General features: G+C 59.9%; 1 protein-coding gene and 1 pseudogene across 1 annotated transcript in view; both read right to left on the reverse strand.

The window, feature by feature from the left end:
• The window catches only part of LOC139829316 (uncharacterized), a 31,828-nt gene that overhangs the window by 9,719 nt on the left and 2,219 nt on the right, over positions 1 to 19,890 (reverse strand). The window contains exon 2 of the mRNA XM_071816355.1: positions 16,933 to 19,569. Coding sequence (XP_071672456.1) covers positions 16,933 to 17,046 — 114 coding nt within the window. The 5' untranslated portion in view covers positions 17,047 to 19,569. The remainder of the gene's footprint in view (positions 1 to 16,932; positions 19,570 to 19,890) is intronic.
• LOC139829376 (fas-binding factor 1 homolog) lies at positions 3,992 to 10,584 on the reverse strand (annotated as a pseudogene).

A 19,890-nucleotide genomic window follows, 5' to 3' on the forward strand; every position in this document is an offset into this window, starting at 1 on the left:
CTAAGTTGCTGACATCAATATCCTCGCCGGGCATCGGCCCCAGCGGGGCTGCCCGCGTGAGAGCGCAGCTGGGAATGGAGAGTGGAGAGAAGCTGCTCAACTCATGTACACCGTGACTCACTTACAAAAGACGCACCCATCGTTAACCAATGACACGGTAAACGCTTTCTGAGCACCTGCAAAAAGAAGGGCTATTTTCAACTTTTAGATCCTTCTGCATGACAAGAGGGAGACAGAAGATTCAGTAACGCATTGATTAGAACCAGAGAGCTTAGTTTATACGTATGACGCGTTGCCAGTAAGAAACAAGGCAATTATAACTAACAATTATAACTGAAGCCGGAGGATCCCCAGTGCTGCCCAGCGCTGATGAAATAAAGAATGCCGCCGAACAGTAGCATTGCCTCTGCCTTTCAGTCCATCTCTTCGTTTCCAGAGAGTTCCCGCTTTCTCCAGAGCGCAAGAGACGAGGCCGAGAGAGCCCGGGAAGAGCCGGAGCCACCCCCGCCTCCCCGAGCCGGCCACGCCAGCAATTCAGCAGCCCGAGCGCTCTCCCCGCCACGCCGCAAGCGGCTCCCGCTGCCCGCGCAGGGGAACCGGGGCTCCCCGGCCCGGGACTCACCGGCCGTGCCGAACGCCCGCCCGCTCCGGACGCCGCTCAGCGCGGCACTCAGCAGGGGCACCGCCATGCTGCGCGCCGCCCGCACTGGAAGGGCCCCGTTCCCATAGCGACGGGGGCTGCGCCGCGCGGAGTCCGGTCTGCAAGGCCCCGCAGCCGTAGCAACGGGTCTGTCTACCGCAGCGCCGGGCTGGGAATGCCCCCCTGCCGCGGCAACGGGGCTGGTTAGCGCGGAGCCTGCCTAGAAACGTCCCCACAGCCCCGCGGGACGGGCTCTGCCCTCCCCGGGAACCCCTCCCCATCGCCGGCCTTGCTGCTCCGACCGGGCAGAGCCCGCGGAAGGCACCGGAGAGGCCCCGCTGTCACCCCGGGGTACCCGGACGGGAGGTGAAGCCCAGCACAAGAGCCAGGGGTTTTTGAGAAATCGGCCCACAAAGGAAAAGCTGCGGTTGCCCGTGGGCTGTGGAACATCCTGGGCGTGCTGGGGAACCGCAGTGCAGAGTCACAGAATCGCAGCCTGGTAGGGCTGAAGGGACCTCTGCAGATCCCCCAGTCCAACCCCTGCTCACGCGGGGTCACAGAGCAGATCACACAGGGAAATGCGTGGGGAGGAAAAAACAGCCTGGGCACGTTGCTTGGGATTGTTGTTTTCTGGAAGACGGCCTTTAAAACCAGAAGAACATCGCGGAACAATCTCCAGACCCAAGGACCCGTGGCAACTGATTTCTGCCCTCAAATTCTGGCTCCATCCTTCCAGGTCAAACTGGCAGTTTCTCCAACCACCGCGTGTGGTTTTTGGCTCCAGGGAAGGACGAGTATTTCCTTCCCAGTTCCATCAGCAAAGCAGTGCCACACGCGGATTCACGTGCACAAACTGTCACAGAAATGTTCTTGGCCCCAGGTTTCCGGTATCAGAGTCTCAGACGTTTGCGCTTTAAAAAATACTTTAATTATGAGATAAGAAACAACTTAAAAGGTACAGCAGAGAAACAGGCCAGACTGGGGGTCTCTCATGGAGGGGGAACACAAGGCAAAAGAGACTTGGGCTTTTAAACTCATTGCTCTAAGAAAGCCTCTCAGAAATGGTGGTCAGGAGCAGGGAGGACGGCCGGGACGCTGGGAGAGGTGAAGCGCAGTAGGGCACTTTCCTCGGGATCGCCAGAAATAACTGCGTAACCTCGGAGAAATCGTGGTGCGGCGAAGGGCAGAAGGACGGACGGGATGCTGACAGACGTGAAGTGGTGTATGGCGCTTTCTTCAGGGACGCCAAGAGGATCTTCTCCTTTTCTAAGTCATCATCCCCCTGAGAAGAGAGGAAGGATGGGTGGGAATGATCCCAGGCAGGGCCACAGAAACAGGGTCACAGTCCAGGGTGTCACTCACCAACAAGAGAAGCATCCCAAAGCCTCCCTCGTGCCATGTCCCCCATGAAGGGGACCCCTCCCCATGCTCCTGCAGAGCCCAGACCCTCGCAGTCTGAGCAAGACCCGCAGGGGAAGCCTCCAAGAGCGTCCCTGCCTGGGGAAAGAGCCAGCAGGGACCTGACGGCACAGGATGGGGACATCACAAAGCCAGGGCAAACGGGCTTTAACTCACCTGCCTCTCCCCTCCTGCCCCCTCCGGGCACTGCCCTGGCTCAGAGAGCTCCGCTGAGCCCCTGCAGAGGATGCAGAGGCCAACTCATACCTGAGGTTTATATACAGGGGCACTAAACCAGCCCCCTGACCATCCCAAGCCTCTGGAGACAAAGGTACGAGCGCAGCTGTCCCCCCGCAAGTCCCTTCCCACCTGCAGCGCGTGGAAGCCTCACCCAGGGTGCTGGAAAGACCCTCGGTCGGGGCACTGAGGTCCTGGGCTGCGGTCAGCGGTGCCACAGGGTGGTTGAGCAGCTCCTGGCGGGGCTGTTCACGCCGTCTCCTCTGGTGAGCCGTGCTTGATTCTACTTCCAGTTAGTGTCCTGGCAAATTCTGTTTATCTGCTGTTCCATTAAATGATTCATTTTCTTTTCTACCTGCTCACTTGCTTAAGGCTTGCAGGGAGTCTGCAACTGCCAATCGATCTCTAATGCTTTACTGACTTGCAGCACTACCTGTGCAACAAAAGGGGGCCCCCTAGCAGAGGACATCACAGCGGGTACCCCCAATCGGGGTACGGTCTCATTTTACAAAGCTTTAGTTACTGTTCTAGCTTTACTAGTTGGGCAGGGGAATGCTTCTGGCCAACCCAAGAAGGTCTCTGTTAACACACTGCAAGGCAGAGTTTACTGATGTTGGTTCGAGGAGGCAGCCGTCCGGGCTCAGAGACATCCCTCTCATTTCTCTCTTCCCAGCAGCTCATCTCGCAGTATGAGCTGCCAATTTATTTCCAGTTTCCTGATCAGTGTCTCATTCTTGATGCTCCTTGAAATGCATGGTGACAACTTTCCTAGTAACAGCACAGATTCCAACAACTGGAGTATCACATTTAATCTCTTCTCCTTGTGCTGTTAATAAATGTGGCCCTTCTCAAATGTTCCATGGGCACGCACCACTCCCAAAGCACACTTGGAATCTGTCCAAATATTAATCTTCTTCTCGTTGGATAATTTTAAAGCTCGTGTACGTGCAGCTGTCCGGGCAGAAGTCCCAGGAGACAAAGGTTTGCCTTCGATTACCTCGTGGGTAGTTGTTAGGGCATCCCCCGCTCTATCTACTCCTTGCTTTACAAAGCTGCTTCCATCAGTGAACCAGGAGTCTTCGGCGTCTTCCAGCGCCTGTTCCATTAAATCCCGTCTGCTGGAGGAAACAGCTCCCATTGTTTCCAAGCAATCCTGGACCACAGGCTCTGAAACAGACCCACTGAGGAAAGGGGCTGCAGTGACAGCGTTGGTAACGACAACATTCACATCATCCAGTTCCACCAGTACCGCCTGGTATTCAGGAATCTCGAGGGAGATAACCCATGGGTGCCTTTTTGTTCCAGTACGGTTGGTACCGTATGGGACACTTTCTGTCCCACGGTGAACTCAGGAGCTTCCTGTACAGCGAGTCCAAGAGCTGCCACAGCTCCACGACATCCAGGCCAGCCTTGGCTCACTGCATCTGATTGCTTTGGGAAGCAGCAGCCGCTCGGTTCTGAGCTCTTAATTGCTGTGCCAGAACACGCAGAGCAACGCTTTGCCTTTTGTGTGAGCATAACTCCAATGGCTTGGTGATATCTGGGAGACCCAGGTTCTTTGTTTAGTTGTGCAGATGCCCTCAGATGCTTCTCTTGTCCAATTCAACTTGGAAGTCATTTTGTTTCACGGTTCATAGAAAGGCTTTACTCAAAGTCCATAATTATAAACTCAAAGTCTGCACCAACGTGTCATTCTAAGAAATGCCCAGAGCTCTTTTACCGCTGCAGGTTCTGGTGTCCGGCGAACAGCTTCTTGTCGCTCCATCCCCAGCTCTGGTGCCCTCCAGAGATCTCGATTCCCAGATAAGTCACTTGGTGCTGGATCAGCTGGGCGCTCTGTTGGGAAGCTCGATACCCACTGCATCTCACCAAATTTAGCAAACTTGCAGTGCATTGCATACGGTCTTCTTTGGTTTCTGTGGCTGCTCTTTTATCTTGAATGTCACTTCACTTTGTTTGAATGTTATTATTGCTTGCAATTGTTTTCCTAAGTCTCGTCTCCGTAACGGTTTTGGAGACCCAGGCGTAGATAAGAACTTAGGAATTCCATTTTGTCACTTCACCTTGTTTGTATGTTATTATTGCTTGCAACTGTTTTCCTAAGTCTCGTCTCCGTAACGGTTTTGGAGACCCGGGCTTAGATAAGAACTTAGGAATTCCAATTTGTTTCTCCAGTTTCTATTGGATTGGCTGTTGCAGAAAGCTTTGTCTTCTTGGCCAGTAGCTCCCACCACAGGTACAAAATCTTCATCTAATGGTATCAATGCCTGATTCAAAACCAAATCAAACGTTCCAGTATCAACTAAAAACTCAGCTTCTTTTCCATGTTTTCCCAAAGCCTCCCTCGTGCCGTGGTCCCCCATGAAGGGGACCCCTCCCCATGCTCGTACAGAGCCCAGAAACTCGCAGTCTGAGCAAGACCCGCAGGGGAAGGATCACTGCGAAGGAGAGGGGGACGTGTGCCGGGCCATGGGCCGGGCAGCCCTGCCCCGAACCTCTCGGGATCAGAGCAGAGCAGTAGGAAGATGCAGCTGCTGCTTCGGGGAGCACAGACAGACACTACACAACAGCTCAGCATCCCCGCGGGCAGCGGGTGGGAGAGAGGATGGCCCCTGTTCCTCCTGTGCTCCGGGCCTGGTTCCCCAGAGGTCAGGGAACACCGCGGCCAGCGATCAACATGGGGACACGACACTGGCTGTCGGTACCTGGTGTGTGAAATAGTGCCGGTCAGCACATCCATCTCTCGCTCTTTCAGCCACATCATGTGCTGGAGCTGGTCCTCGTGTTTCTTGCGCGGTTCCTCAACAGATTCCCTGCAGGACACGGGGAAGGAGCCCACCACGGGCTGTTACAAACTGGTGCTCCCCGTGACGGGCACCGTGGAAGAGGCTCGGTCGTGGGGCTGAGCACCAGGTCCCAGGAGCTGAGCTGGCAGGCTGGTCTGTTACGGGGCATCCCACGGGCTGCCATCCCCATCTGGGATGGACCACATCTGGGGGTTATGGGCTTCTATACCAAAATCAGATTTCTCATTGGCCCAAAGTCATTGTTCTGAATAAAAGGGATCTGGGGGAGAGAAAACATGGGGTTCAGCCTCTTTCAAAAGGCAACGCATTCCCTCAGAATGAAGTCTCCAGCCAGATCTCCCTGTGTCTGCCTGCAAAGCAAATCCCCACTCCAAAAGCCACTGGGCTGCCCTCAATCCAGGGCTTCTGGACTCTCCATTCTCCTTTCACTGTCTCCCCAAACCATCCCCTGGTTCCTTCACCCAGACCGGGGGCACCGGCACCACGTGCCGCTCGTGCCGCTCTCAGCCCTGCAGCTCCCGCAGCTGCTGCTTCTCCAGCCGGTGCTGCTCCCACAGCTGCTCCAGGTCAAGCTGGTGCTGCGCCAGCAGCTCTGCCCGATCCCGCGCCGTGTCCTGCCGCTCCTGCCGCAGCTGAGCCGCCAGCTGCTCGTTCTGCCACCACAGCATCTCCACCTGCTGCCCGTAGTTGTCCTTCATTATGGTCACTGAGGTCCTGCCGGGAGAGAGCCCGTGAGGGGTCACAGCACCGAACAAGTGTTGCTTTCCTTGCAGTACCTGGCACTCTGCACCCAAAGGTCACATGGGGATTTAGCAGCAGATCGGTGTTGCTGTGCGCGGTGGGAAATGGAGGCAGGGGCTGCTTCACTCTCTGCATTCTGAGCCCTTAGCCCTCTGCTGCTGCGCAATGCGGTGTCCTGATTGGGGATGTGGTGGCAAAGGGACAGAACCCCCACAGCAGCAGTCGGTGGCCGTTGTTGGCATCTCAGCACAGGGAGGTTCTTCCTCTTTCCCGTCACCCTGATGCTGTTAGGAGCAGACCTGGCCCCTTCTCCTCCCCCTGGGTCACCCATGGGCCCCATCCAGCAGGCGCTGGGGCTCACCTGGCTCTCCAGCTCTGCCACACGGGCCTGGGCGCTCAGCAGCTCTGCCCAACAGTCCAATGCTGCTGGGGAGGCGGCCAGCTGGCTGCAAGAAAAAAGCACCCGATGTGGTCAAGCCGAGGAGGCCACGAAAGACAAGATCCCTCCTCAACGCCAGTTCCTGCCTCGCAGGTGAAAGGCAGGATTCAGCCTCTTGGCTGCCGAGGGAGCAGAGACCCCAACAGCTCCGTTCTTGGTGCTCCCCTGGCTGCATCCGCCCCCTTCCCCGGGCACCCCCAGCTCACACCCCCTGCCCACCGCTCCAGGCACGGGGGCTGCAATTCCCTTCTGAGCCCCATTGGGACGGCACAAGTCTGAACCTGCCGAGGGGAATGGGACTGTGGGCTGGATCAGCGCGACAAAGACCCGCGGCATTACCCCAACTGGATACCAGAAAGTGCTTAACACGAATTGGGTCAATCTGAGGCAAGCGCTGCTGAGAGCTGCTGCTGCAGCAGCCACACGTGGAGCAGACGGGAGTGCTGCGGCCATTGACCGGGCCTTTACCTGCCGGGAGAGCGGGGACCCGGCCCTTCGCCCGCGGTCTCTGAGGGCTCGGCCTTTGTGTCTTGGGCCTCCGAGGGTTTGTTCTTTTTCTCTTGCGCCTCCGAGGGCTCAGCCTTTTTCTCCTCAGTCTCAGAGGGCTTGGCTTTCTACTCCTGGGTCTCCATAGTGTTGGCCTTTATCTCCTGTGCCTTGGCCTGTTCTTCGGCTCTGCTGGGAGCCAAAGCATCGATCATCCAGTCCATTGGGTCGGGTTTAGGCGCTGCCTCCTCTGCAGCCCCAAACTGGCTGGGGGGCTCCATGAAATCCTCATCCTCCCAGCCCAGCCAGTCGTCTCCGGCCCTTCTCCTCCGCACGGGGTTCCGTCTGCGGGGAGGACGAGGTGTGGAGCGGGGCTCTGGGTTTGTTTCGCTGCTGCTGTTGGCAGAAAACCTGAGGGAGGAGAAGCAGTTGCAGACCTGCCTGCGAGGGGACCCGGGGACCTGCCTGCTCCGCCTCAGGGACAGCGACGCTCCAGACACACGCACAGCACCGTACCTCACCAACTGCCCCACCACCGGCTGTACCGCGGGCCTGGAGCCCATCGAGGGCTTGTACTCTCCGAAGACAAGCTCCTTCTTGTTCCCGCGCCCTTCCTCCTCTGTTCAGACAAGGAGCCTTGAGTCAGCGCCCAGAGGAGCAGCTGCTGCAAAGACACCAGCCCTCCCCTCCTCCTCCTCCTCCTCCTCCCAGGCTGCCTCGAGGGCAGAGCACAACCCTTGTGCATGAGCCGCCTTCCGCCCCGCTGACCCAGAGCCCCTTGACCGCCCTGCTCAGCCCGACACAAAGGGCATTTCCCCTGCAAGGCCACGAGAAATCAAGCTCGCTAGCCCAAGCCAATGCTGTCACCTCTGCAGACCTGCCCAACGTCCCTGGCTGGGCTCACCTGGCTGCTTCTGGGACTTTTTATCCACTTTGCACTCCCTATGCTCTCCCGTACCTGGCTTTTCCAGGACTTTGGCCGCGGAGCCTCGTCCGAACAAGCCGTCCAGCGTGGAGCGCGCTGGCCGGAGCTCCGCTCTGTGGGGACACGGTGGCAGATGGTTTCTCCCAGAGGCAGGGCTGTCCCTCCTCACACAGCCTGGCCAGGCTGCTCTGGCTCTTCTCTGCCAAACCAGCTGCTCTTGCCCCTTGCTGGGACCCACGGGCAGAAGCTCCGGCATCCCCCCCCAGCACGGTGGCACCAGCTCAACACTCAGCCCACCCCCTGCGTTACTGCCATTGCCTCCTCACTGCCCTTACTCTTTTTTTGGGCCTTTGCCACGTCTCAGCACATCCAACAGGTCGTCGTCTTCAGCATCTTCAAACATCGACGTCTTCTTCCTCTGGACCGGGGCCACGGTGCGCAGGGGCGTCTGGCGTGGGGGCAGCTCTGGGGATGGGATCGCCCATGAGAGGAGGTTTGAGCAGGGTGGGGTTTGGTTTTTTAAAGAACAAGAGATCAAAGCAGCCCTGCCTGCTCTTCTCTCCCTGGACCATTTACAAAGTCCTTTTTCAATGTCTTTTCCGTGACTGAACCTCACAGCAAGTGACAAAGCGGCAACGCGCCACTGCCTGCTCTGCGCCCCTGCATCCACTGCTGGGACATGGCTGGGGGTCACTGACACTGGGGTTTCCAGCTCCGGCAACACCAGGAGCTTCTTGAGCTTTGCAAGTTTCCAATCAGATTGTTCCAGCCCCTCTTCACCCAAAGGCCCTGCTCTAAACACACCCTGGCTCTTGCCCCAACCCACCGGCTGCTACTGGTGTCCAGAGTGGATTTATCGGGGCAAAGGCCATTTGAGGTGACTATCAGACCCATGAGCGTCCCCGCTGCAGGAACAAGAGGGGCGAGTGCCTGTAACACTGCCCAGTGCAGCTGGGACCCACCCAGAAGTGCCCCAGCTGGGCTTTGCCGTGGACCGGGGATGCTACAGCCACCCAAATCCTGACCACGAAAACTTGTTGTCCTTTGGCACGGTGCACAACAGGCCGGGTGAGGCCCAAGGGAAGATCTGAGCCTCCCTTCCCGGAAAGGAAAGGCCAGTTCTGTAACCTGGGGCACTCCCTGAGCTGTGGCACAACCAACCCCGTTATCAAGCTGCTCTAGAAATGACCGCACTGCTTAATCAGAGATGGGACTGGATGGCTTTCCATTTCATCAGCTGGCACCTCACACAAACTCAGCCAGGCTGCCGATTCCTTTCTTACAAGGAGGAGGCATCCAGCAACCTGCTTACCTTTCCTGCTGCTCTGTTCTGCTGTTGTCTCAGAGCTGCACTCAGTGCCACGTTTTACAGGCATCTTCTGTGGGCCAGAATTGGGTTTCGATGTCCTCAGGAAATCCCAGTCCCGGTCGTCCTTGTCCTGGAAAGCAAGAGGATGAGGACGGGCACAGGGCGAGCGCAGCGGATGCCTCAGCACTGCTTCTCCCTTGGGAGGCTGGTGCTTGGGGCCGCGGCTGCAGCGCACGGGGGCTGAGACGGGGGGATTTCGGTACTTGAAACGCTCTGAGCCCTGAGTCCTGTGCTGAGATCCTGCTGCTGCCTCTGAGAGAAGCGTCAGGAACACCCAAGGCCATTGCTTTGGGTGAGGGCTCTTCCTACGACGCTGGAGCCGAAGCACACCCAGGAAGGCTGGGCTGCAGCAGCGGGTGCCCCCGGGCTTTGCTCCATCCTCGGTACCTGGAAGCCCGTCTCCCACCAGCCACCCACTCCCCTCTCCTGGCTTTTTGCTCCTGCCAGTGATGCCAGAGAGCTCAGCCCCAGCCCTCAGGACATCCAGGCTCTCTCCCCACGTTTGGGCTCACCCCTGCAGCTGCCTTGTTCTCTCCAGTCGGGGCAGGGAGCGGGTGCAGAAGCTGAGGAGGGGGCAGGTCAGGAGGACGTGGGGAGCACGCAGAGATCTGAAAGGCACTCACTCCTTGGTGACCCGCGCGCTGGTCTTCAAGGCTCTCCCACCGGCTGTAAAACGGGGTTCAACTGGAAACACACAGGGAGAGATCAGGATGATGGACACGGGCATAGCCCTGGCCTGGGCACTCCACGGGGGGATTAGCCGGCTTCTCACGGAGCTGCACCTTCCACACAAGGATGGTGACCATTGCGGTAGCCAGGGTTGCCACCTCACCCCAGTGTCCCCCTCCTCCGCCCCAGGCATTCCCAGCAGACCAAAGCACCTGCGCACAGTGAAAGGAGACCAGGCCAGTGCACTTACCACTTAAACCTCTCTTGGCTTGCGTAGCCTGTGGAGAAAGACAAATTCCCTCATTAGAAAACCAAGCCAGTCTGAGCTGGACTGTCTCAGCACACTCAAGCCAGAGGCAGGTTTCTCCCGAGAACCCCAGCAGCACCAGCGACGCCCTCGTCCCGCCCGCGCTGCTTGGGAAATGGCAGCTGAAAGCCCGGGGGAGCGGAGAGATGTGACCCCTTCAGTGACACCAGGGGGCTCAGCCCCTCCTGCCTCGGGATGGCTCCTGCCTCCCAACCAGTGCCAGAGCAGCACTGAGCATTTCCCGGGCCTGCCTGAGCACCCGTCACACTCACCATCGCCATCGCAAGAGCCGGGCTTTCCCTTGCTCCAGAGGGTGTCTCCGCAGATTCCTCCGATGTCAACCCCCACGGGGGGACCGAAGATCCTTGGTCGCGTCCACACTCTGACCTGCAGGGACAGGAGGATTTCCCCACTTGCTGTTCAACCTGCGTCCCTCTGCCACCCCCCCGGCTGGCTCCCTGCTGCTCGGACCTCTCCAAGCCCCTCAAAAACCAGGCTCCAGCTCAGCCTTAAACACACCTGCCCTCGTGCCCCCGGCCCCGAGCACGCACAGGCCTGGTGGCCATGGCCGCGGTGTCCCGATCCCTGGGCTCAGGGCAGCCCTGGACCCGCCCGCAGCAGCACCGCCCGGTCCCGCCCGGCCCCTCCCGACCCCACCTGGCCTGGCCCGGCCCTTCTCCTCTTGCTGGTGCTGGGACATGGAGTCCCTGGTGGGCCTGAGGCCGGGCCGGACGCTCCAGCCCCGGCAACTCCGATACTCCCGGGGGAGATTCAAACCTCTGCAGATCCCCCAGTCCAAGCCCTGCTCACGCAGGGTCACAGAGCAGATCACACAGGTGGGTCCAGGCGGGTTTCAATGTCTCAGAGGAGACTCCACACCAGCTCTGGGCAGCCTGGGCCAGGCTCTGGCACCTCCCAGCAAACAAGTTTCTGCTCATGTTCAGATGGAGCCTCCTGTGTTTCAGTCTGTGCCCGTTGCCCCTCACCCTGGCGTTGGGCACCACTGAACAGTCTGGTCCATCCTCTGACACCCACCCTGAGATATTGATCCCATTGATCAGATCCCTCTCAGCTTCTCTTCTCCAGCTCAACAGCCCCAGCTCTCTCAGCATTTCCTCAGAAGCAAAATGCTCCAAAACCCTCAGCACCTTTGTAGCCACCGCTGGACTCTCCCCAGTAATTCCTTGTCCTTCTTAAACTGGGGTGCCCAGAACTGGACACACCACTCAGATGGGGCCTCACGAGTGCAGAGCAGAGGGGAAGGATTCACCTCCCTTGACCTGCTGGCCACACTCCTACTCACGCAGCCCAGGTACCATTGGCCTCTTGACCACGGGAGACGTTGCTGGCTCACGGTCAACCTGTTGTCAAGCAGAGCTCCTGTGACAGCTCGGCCTTGCCCGGCCTTGCAGCTCAGCTCCTGCTGCTGCTCTCCCGGCTGCCGACAGTCAGCCCGGCATCTTGCACAGCTGCCTGGTTACCTCCTCACCCCATCCCCCCAGTTAGGCCCAGGGGGTGCTTCTTAAGCCCATGGACACCTCAGCCCCACCCGGGGTGCAGGATGGGCCTTTGCTGGCTCTGCCCTGATGCCCAGTGGTTTGCTCCCAGTGCTCCCTCTGGAGGGGGTCTGGATACCACTGGATCCACCTGGGCACCCCCAAAGTGCCTTTTTAGCACTTATTTGTCTCCTGAAAAAGCAAACACAGGGGGGCTTTCTCCCATCCTGCCCCAGGGACCTCCACTCAGACCACACTGGCACTTGGTTGCTCATGGCCGTTTATTGTAGCTGTTGCTTGCTCAGCGCCCGAGGCGGTGGGACCGGGGCCCGGGACCCCCGTCCTGCCCGGCTGTCAGGGCACTGATTTATTGCGGAGTGGCAGGAGGTGCACCAGCAGCTTCGGTGCCTGGGTGAGGCGTGCGGGAGACGAGGCAGATCGGTTCTTCGGCGCGGCGGGTTGGTGCTGCAGTGAGGAGGAGGTACCTGGGGGCGAGGGGCAGGGTCAGCCACAGGCACCCACAAACAGGGTCCTGCCCCCACCCTGAAGCACACAGGCTGTTGTCCCACACTGCCAGCACCACCCGCCATGTCCCCCCAGCTCCCTCCAGCTCCACCATGAGGAGCGGCTGCCCCAGCAGCCAGTGCTGCCCCCGCACCCCAGCCCAGACCCCAGACTCCCGTCCCACCCAGCCCAGCTGCGGGCACAGACCCATCCCCCCAGACAGCAGGGTGTCCTCCGCCCCCCGGTGCCCTGACAGGGCCATACTTGGCCGGCTCATTGAGGTCGTGGTGTTTGGCGTCCCCCTTTGCTTTGAGGACAGCTCAGAGCTCTCCGTTACAGACGGCTGCTTGTTCTGTTGCTTCCCATCAGTGCCGTCCTGGCCCAACAGCTGCATCGCGTCCTTCTGGGAAGGGGAGAGCGTGTGACCCAAACACGGGGCCCCATTCCGCATCCTCCAGCAACCCTCCCCCAGCCAGCTCTCCGTGGGGAAATTGAGACACAGATCCCCCTGCAGGCTCAGCATCCCCCTCCCCACCTCCATCATCCCTACCTTGTTGGGGCTGCGGGCACTGGCTTGGGATGGCCGTGGAATGCTGGGCGGTTGGGGCTGGAAGCGTGGGGGCCTGACAGTGTGTGGGCCCCCACAGCTCCGCGGAACAGTGGGGTATCTGCACTCGCCCGTCCGCTCCCTGTGGGACAGGACACGGGGTGCTCAGTGCCTGGCAGGTGGCACCCCATGTGTCACTCGATTCCAGGGAGGGGTCAGGGGGTGCTCCCTGTTCGGGGGCAGTTACTCACGGTCCAGGCGCCAGCATGTTGACGGGCCGGTCGCAGGACAGGCAATGGAAACCAGGTAGCAGCTGCCTGGAGAGGGGAGAAAAGGGCTGGGGAGCTCCTGGGGGGCACAGCCCCACCTGCACACCGTCCCCTGCCACAAAAAGCCTCTGCACCCACCCCCCAAGACTGGTTCAGGAGGGCTCCTCCCACACGTGCCCCCTCATTGTGCCGCCTCCGTCGCTGGGAAGCTGCAGCTGGCAGGAGCACAAGGCACAGCCACTTGCTCAGCATCCCCAGGGGCGCTGCCCACTCGGCTCCCACGCCAGGGTACCACAGCGGCACGAGCTGGGACAGCCAGCAGGAACAGGGCCGGCACTGCCAAAGCCACCGCTGTCCCCATCGCACTCACTTCCTAATCCCAGCGGCATCGTCACGCTCTGGCTGCAGCACCTTCTGCAGCTGCCGGCTGAGGCTCTTCCAACGCTCCTCCTGCTGCTGCCGGAACGCCCCCAGCTCCCGCCGGTCCAGCTGTGGACGGGTGACACCCTCAGCCATCTACCCCAGGATGGGACATGGCGGTCCCCAGGGGGACAGCCAGGAGGGGGCACCATCGCAAGGATGCTGCCTCAGGCTGCCAGGCCCCCAAGGTGCCAGTTCTGCATGGAGGGGACGAGCCCTCACCTTACAGTCCATCTGCCTTTGGAGCTCTTGCTGGAACTGTTGACAGTCCTGCTCCTGGCCTGTCACCCGGCTCGTCACCTTCTCCATCCCCTTGTTCAGCTGCTCCATGCACGCCTCAAACTGGCTGCGACTGACTTTGTCAGCCAGGGCGGCCTTGTCTACCTTCTAGCAATGGGGAAAGGCAGGAGAGCGGTTGGAGACAGGATGGAGGGACAACGGGAGAGGGAGAAGTGGCTACGTGGATCTGTTCACCCCATCGCCCCCGTGGGGTTGGTCCCACCAGCCGAAGGGACTCAGGATCACAGAGGGACCTGGCAAAGGACCCGCAGCCGGGCTGGAAATCCTCCCTCCCCCTGGCTGGTTCTGTCAGCCGGCACCCAAGGGACAAGGGGTGTTTGTCACCCTGCCCAGGACACCCTTGACTGGCACCAGGGACCCTCGAGCCCATACCTCATCGATTCCCAGGCAAAAAGCAGCCCGTGATGCCACGGTAGGGTCGGAGCTGACCCCCGGCCAGCCGAGCACCCCCTGCCTCCCCACCCCATCAGAAACCTCCAGGAAAGGCATCGGGAAGCTGTGCAGGGCTGCGAGCAGGGTGGCAGGGGGACAGATCCCTTGGGGTCCCAGCCTGGGCTCTGCCTGCGGGTTACAGACACTCACCTTGATGTCATTCTGCTCCTGCTGGCGATCCTGCTGGAGGTTTGCAAGGCCCGAGCTGAACTTCTCATAGTCCTTTTGGAGCTGCATGATGCTGGCCTGGAGGCACTTGAGCTGCTCGTCCTGCTGCAGGGACTAAGAGGACAAGGCGGTGCTGAGCAAGGAGGGTGGCTGCCCCGCAGGGACAGACCCAGGGTATTTTGGCTGGTGGCCACGGGCTTTCAGTGCAAGCAGAACATTTTCTCCAAGGCTTTAATTCCCTTCCATGCTGCTGACTCCCACAAGCCAATTAGGGGGGCAGCCAGGGGCTCCCCCGCGTTACAGCAAAGCAGAAATGCCTGGGGGGTCCTAGCAGCTCAAGCCCCCTACACTGCATCTCCTTACCTGTCTCCTCCACTTTTCATAATTGTCCACCTTGCCGCCCGCCTTCTGGGCCAGGGACGCCACCTGCTCCTCGAGCTTCTCGCAGCGCTGGAGGAGCTTCTCCAGCAGCACCATGGTGTCCGGGCTGCAGACGTGGCACCCTGCCTGCTCGTGTCCCCCGCTCTGCGCCGTCGCTCTCGGCTCGTCCACCTGCTGGCAGGGGAGGAGGAATCAGCTCTGAGCCGGGCTGGATGCGGCCCACAAGCGCAGGTGCCGTGGAGGCTCCATGACCCCATCGAGCCAGGGGCCGTGGCCGGGACCCCGCCAGGGCTCCCCCCGAGCCAGCCATGGTTGGGAGCGCCGCCCCCGGGCCTCACCTCTGCCTGCAGCTGCTGCGCTGTCTCCATCACCAACAGATTCACGTACTCGGCCGCAAGGTGTTCCAGCTCGGCCTGAGTCGGCTCCTGCTGCTTCCCCAACTCCTTCCGCTCTGCCTTGACCTTCTGTCCCTTGGGCCTGGCCAGCGAGACGGGGGCAGGGGCAGGCTTAGCCTTTGTGGGGGTGTCCCCTGCCCCCCAAACTGGGATGCTCTCAGACCCCAGGTTCCCTCGCAGCCCTGCGAGGTAGGAAACCCTCTCCCATTCTTTTACCGTGGCTGTTGGGTCATCTGGGCGCTGCCGTCTGCTTTCCTGCCGGCTCCAGCCGCCCTCATCTTTCTGGGAGCATCCTCCACCTTGCTGATCTGCGAACGGCAGTGGGGGCAGTGAGGGCACAGCCCCCTGTGTCATTCCGGCACGGGGACCCTTCGGCTGCCCCCTCCCTGCCCAAACTGGCATCCCCGCAGCCCCTCGGGGACTGCTGCCGGCTCACCTTCTCCTCCTGCCCGTGGAGGGCCCTGGCCATGTCTTGCAGGAACGACATCTGGCACTTGAGGTCGGCCAGGATGCTGGTGATGCTCTGCCGGCCTAGAGGGACATGGTGCAAGGGGATGTGCTGTCGGTGACGGGGTCTCACCCTTGGGGCCAGGCTCTGAGCATGACGAGCTCCTGAGCCAGGGTGTCCCCACAGCAAACAACCCCCGCCAGCCCCCCCGTGCTCTCACCTCCCTCCGGGAAGAGCCGGCGCACGTTCTCAAGATCCGCGCGTTCTGCTTTTGCAGATTTCAGCTGCTCCACCTCCTCCTTCAGACCAGTGCAGACGTTGCCGAGCTGCCCAACCTGGGAGAGAACCTCCCGCATCTCCGACTCATAGCTGGAGATGATGGTGGAGCCCGAGGAGCGCCAGGGCATGGCCCGCTCTTCGGCATCCTCTGGGATGGTGGCTTGGGAGCTGGAGGACCCAGGCTGCACCCCAGGGGTGGTGGTGTGGGTCCCAGGTGATCCTGGCTGTTTCCCCAAGGTGCTGGTCTGGGTGTCAGGGGCCCCTGGCTGTCTTCCCAGGCGGGTGCTGGCCTGGCTGCCCCGTGATCCTGGCTGCATCCCCGGGCTGGTGACATTGGCATCAGTAGACCTCATGTGGTCAGAGGGAGTGCCTGACAACTTCACAGGGGTCACTGGTTCCCCCTGTGTCCCTGCTTGCATCCCCGGGGAGCCAGACCCTGCAGTCCCCTTGCTGGTCTCCATCCCAGGCTGTGTCCCACGTCCCTTCGGCCCCAGTGCTGAGCTCTTCCTGGCCTGGCTGTCCGTGGCCACCTGGGTGGGATCGGCGGGGGCAGACTGGCCCCCAGCGCCCTCCTGGGAAGAAGAGGCAAAGGGCAGCACGGTTACTGGCAGCTGGGCAGCCGTGAGGACAGACCCCAGAACCCCCCGCCATGTCCCCAGTCCCTGTCCCCAAACCACCATCTCACGGGGATAAAGTCGTGTTCCACATGAGAGCCCAAATGCAAAGGCATCACGGGGTCAGCCCGGCCATGGAGCCGGGGGGATGGAATCCCCAGGGATGGGACCCCCAGCATCACTGCCCAGCACCCCGAACCCACAGGCTGTGCCCCGAGGCAGGAGGGCTGGTGTCCCCGAGGGAGCGGGGATGCAGCCGCCTCCTGTCCCTGCGCAGCCCGGCAGCGTCCTGGGGCTTCCCCTGGAGCTGGGTGAGGACAGGGACACCCGTTCAGATGTGGGTGTGGGATTTAAAGAGAATCCCCAAATGAATGGGGCAGGAGCCACAGAGACGCTGGGCAGGGCTGTGCCTGGGGGCCGCGGCAGAATTCCACGAGCAGAGCTTTATCTCCCCTCCTTCCCCTCCCATGGTTCTGTTTTGAGGGCTCTCTAGTTCAAAAGTGCCTTAGCAACTCTTGGGACACCCTTCCCACTCTTCCCTCCTGCTGCCCTCCACGCTGGTGACAACGATGGCCACAGAGCAGGGGCGCAGGCTGACAGGGAGAGAAGCGGGGAGGGGACGAGAGCCCAGCTCCCTGCTGGGGCACCAGGGGACACCCACCAGGCCAAGCGTCTCCTGGATCTCCTGGATGTCCTCTGCCAGGCCGGAATGCGCCTCCTGCATCGCCCGCATGTCCTCTGCCAGGCCGACATGCGCCTCCTGCATCTCCCGCATGTCTTCTGCCAGGCCGGACTGCACCTCCTTAAACTTGTTGATCTCCTCCCACAGATCCTGGAGCGAAGCCCTTTTCTGGGAGAGCGGGTGTCGGGGTGAGCCCAGGGGAGGGTCCCTGGGGACCTGGACCCCGCTGTGCTCTGCTGCGGGAGCTCGGGCTTAACCCAGCCCTTGGGCTGAGGGCGGCACGAGGGCAGCGCGGAGCCCAGAGGAGGGGGCGTCTCGTGGGGGAGCACCCAGGGACCAGCAAGAGGTTCTACCTTGCAGATGTCTCTCTCCTTCTCTTCCTGGCCAGGCTGTTCCTTCGTGACCTTGTCCTTCCCTAAGCTGGGGGTCGGGCTCTGCCCTGGCTCCAGGACGGACAGCTCCTGCTGGTCTGGCTGCCCGATGATCATGGCTTTCAGCAGCTTGTGCAGCGCCACCAAATCCACAACCCCAACTTCGGGTGTCCCGATGGCAGCGTCCAGCATCTCCAACAGACTGCGTGTGGCCATCGCTGCTGTTCTGCCTGAAAACACTGAACCCGAAGTAGGGAGACAGGAGCTTTTCTGTCCGGAGGTGATCTTGGAGGGATGGACAAGACAGCAGCCTTTCTCCTGCTCCTTCTTGCCACAGAAAGCGATCAGTCACCAAAACAGATCCAAGTTCCGAAAGCAATCCGAGCGATGGAAGTGATCCAGTCACCAAAGCAATCCAAGTGCAGAAAGTGATCAAACCACCAAAAGCGGTTCAACCACCAAAAGCGATTCCACCACCAAAAGCGATGCAACCACCAGAAGTGATCCCACCACCAAAAGTGAAGCAACCACCAACAGCGATCCCACCACCAAAAGCGATCCAACTGCCAAAATGAGTCCACCACCACAGTGATACCACCACGGCAAGTGATCCCACCACGGCCAGTGACCAAATGGGCGAGGGGCACAGGTGACAGGGGACAATATAGTGTCTCTGTTGCCTGGCAACAGCTGCTCCAGGAGCCAGCGGGCGCCGCCCTGGTCATTGTGATGAAGTTATCCGCGGGATGGGAGGTGCTGAGGGTCCCTCCTGCCTCTCCCACTTCACCACCTACATTGTAGCTGGTGACACCTCATATTTTGGGGCAGGTCACTGCAGCCCGTGCCCAGATTCAAAATACAATCAGACAAGTCATGGGGAATGAAATCTCACTTTACTGAATTAAATACTCTCAGTTTTAATTGCAGAGAGAGTGGCTTTATCCCTGTTGTGTACTCAATCAAACTCTCCCGACGTTTAATCCTTTCCTTTCCCCACGGCACAGTGGCCTCGGAGGCGATTCCCCTTCGTGGCAGATGTGCAGTGACTGGCTCACAAGTGCACCAGCACCTGGGAACCTGGGCTGAAAACAAGGCCAAAGTGCCTGGTTTAGGATGCCTTTCCCTGCGGTTAATCAAGGCAGACGGATGTCTTTGGAGAGGGAGCTGTTCTGAAGGGATTTCTTCTGCCTCTCTTGATCGTTGGCACGAGCCAGCGGCTGCTGACCAGGAAATGTGCTCATCGCTTGCTCCCTCGTGAACACTGTCCTGGCCTTTTCAGCTATAAAGACATAAACCAGAGTATGTTTCCTGTCCTCTGTGCAGGAAGGCGGTTCAAATGTAAAGGTGATCTTGCCTGTAAGCAGCACGAACTGCTCTAGAGACAGCTCTTTGCTGGGGATGGAGCTGTGAGAGAGGTTCTCCAGCGGGCACGGCTGCCTCCCTTTTGAAACACGGGCAATCTTTTGCTGGGCTTCCCGTCCCTCAGCCTGATGGCTCTGACATCTCCTCTGATGCTTCAGAAACGGTGCTGCTATCTACACAGCATTGCAAGATCCTCCTGCTCTGTGAACTGAAGTTGCTCCATAGCTGAAAGGGAGACCCCAACACAGAAAGCAGGGCTGCCCTGATTCCTCTGAGAGTGAACCCCACATCCCAAAGCAAGCCGGTTCTTAGACATGGCCAAGTTTCGAGCAGCGCTGTCACACGTGAGCTGCGAGTCACACGAGGAAGAGTTCCGGAGGATGGAGCGTGTCCCCAGATGGTTTTTGCCAGCGCTGACTGAGGAAGAGGCGTCCTGTCCAGGGGCCTCTGCAGAGAGATCTCCAGGCAGAGCAAGACACTGGGGGGCAACAGCCCCTCTCAAACCCCATTTTTGCACCCCAAGTGGCCGCACTGCAATGGGCAAGCCTTCATCCCGGGCCAGAGATGCTGGGTCCAGAAGTCATGGCTTGCTCCTGGGAGGGTCTTTTTGTGTCAGCCACCTCCTGTGTTTCGCCACCCATTTTTCACTGTCAATGACTTTCATTTCTTTTCCCTCTACGCTCTCCTCCGGTTTTGCCGTGGAGAGCAGATGCCAACAGTCTATTCCAGCCTTAGGGGATCTTGCAGACTTCTCCTTTGCTGTCTGTGGGGCTGGTGATTGCCTTCTGCTGCCCCTGGTTCATTTTGAACACTAATTCCTGGCAGATGTGGTTGGTGCTGCTGAGCAACACTCTTGGCTTTTTGCTGGTGCTCAGTAGGACACCTACAAGAAAGCAGGTATCAAAAACCTCCAGTTCTTGTGTTGAATGGTGGTGTGAGGAATCATTTAACTTCTCACTTTCACGCTGAGCTCCTGGGGTTTTGGCAAGATTGGCCTCAAAAAGGGCCGGGTCTGTCCTGAAGGACGGTGGGGAGGGCACTAAATTCAGTTCAGCACACAGAAAGCAGGGCCCGTACCGGGAACCGTGTGGGGCCCGGCCAGTGCCTCGTGTCCCGGGGGGCCCTGCCTGACTTTCTGTGCCCTAATGGGGTGCGAAGCGGAGCAGGGGCACAGGGAGCTGGGTGAAGAGGCTCCTGTGGGACC

This window comes from Patagioenas fasciata, chromosome 18, assembly GCF_037038585.1.
Source record: "Patagioenas fasciata isolate bPatFas1 chromosome 18, bPatFas1.hap1, whole genome shotgun sequence".
NCBI lineage: Eukaryota > Metazoa > Chordata > Aves > Columbiformes > Columbidae > Patagioenas > Patagioenas fasciata.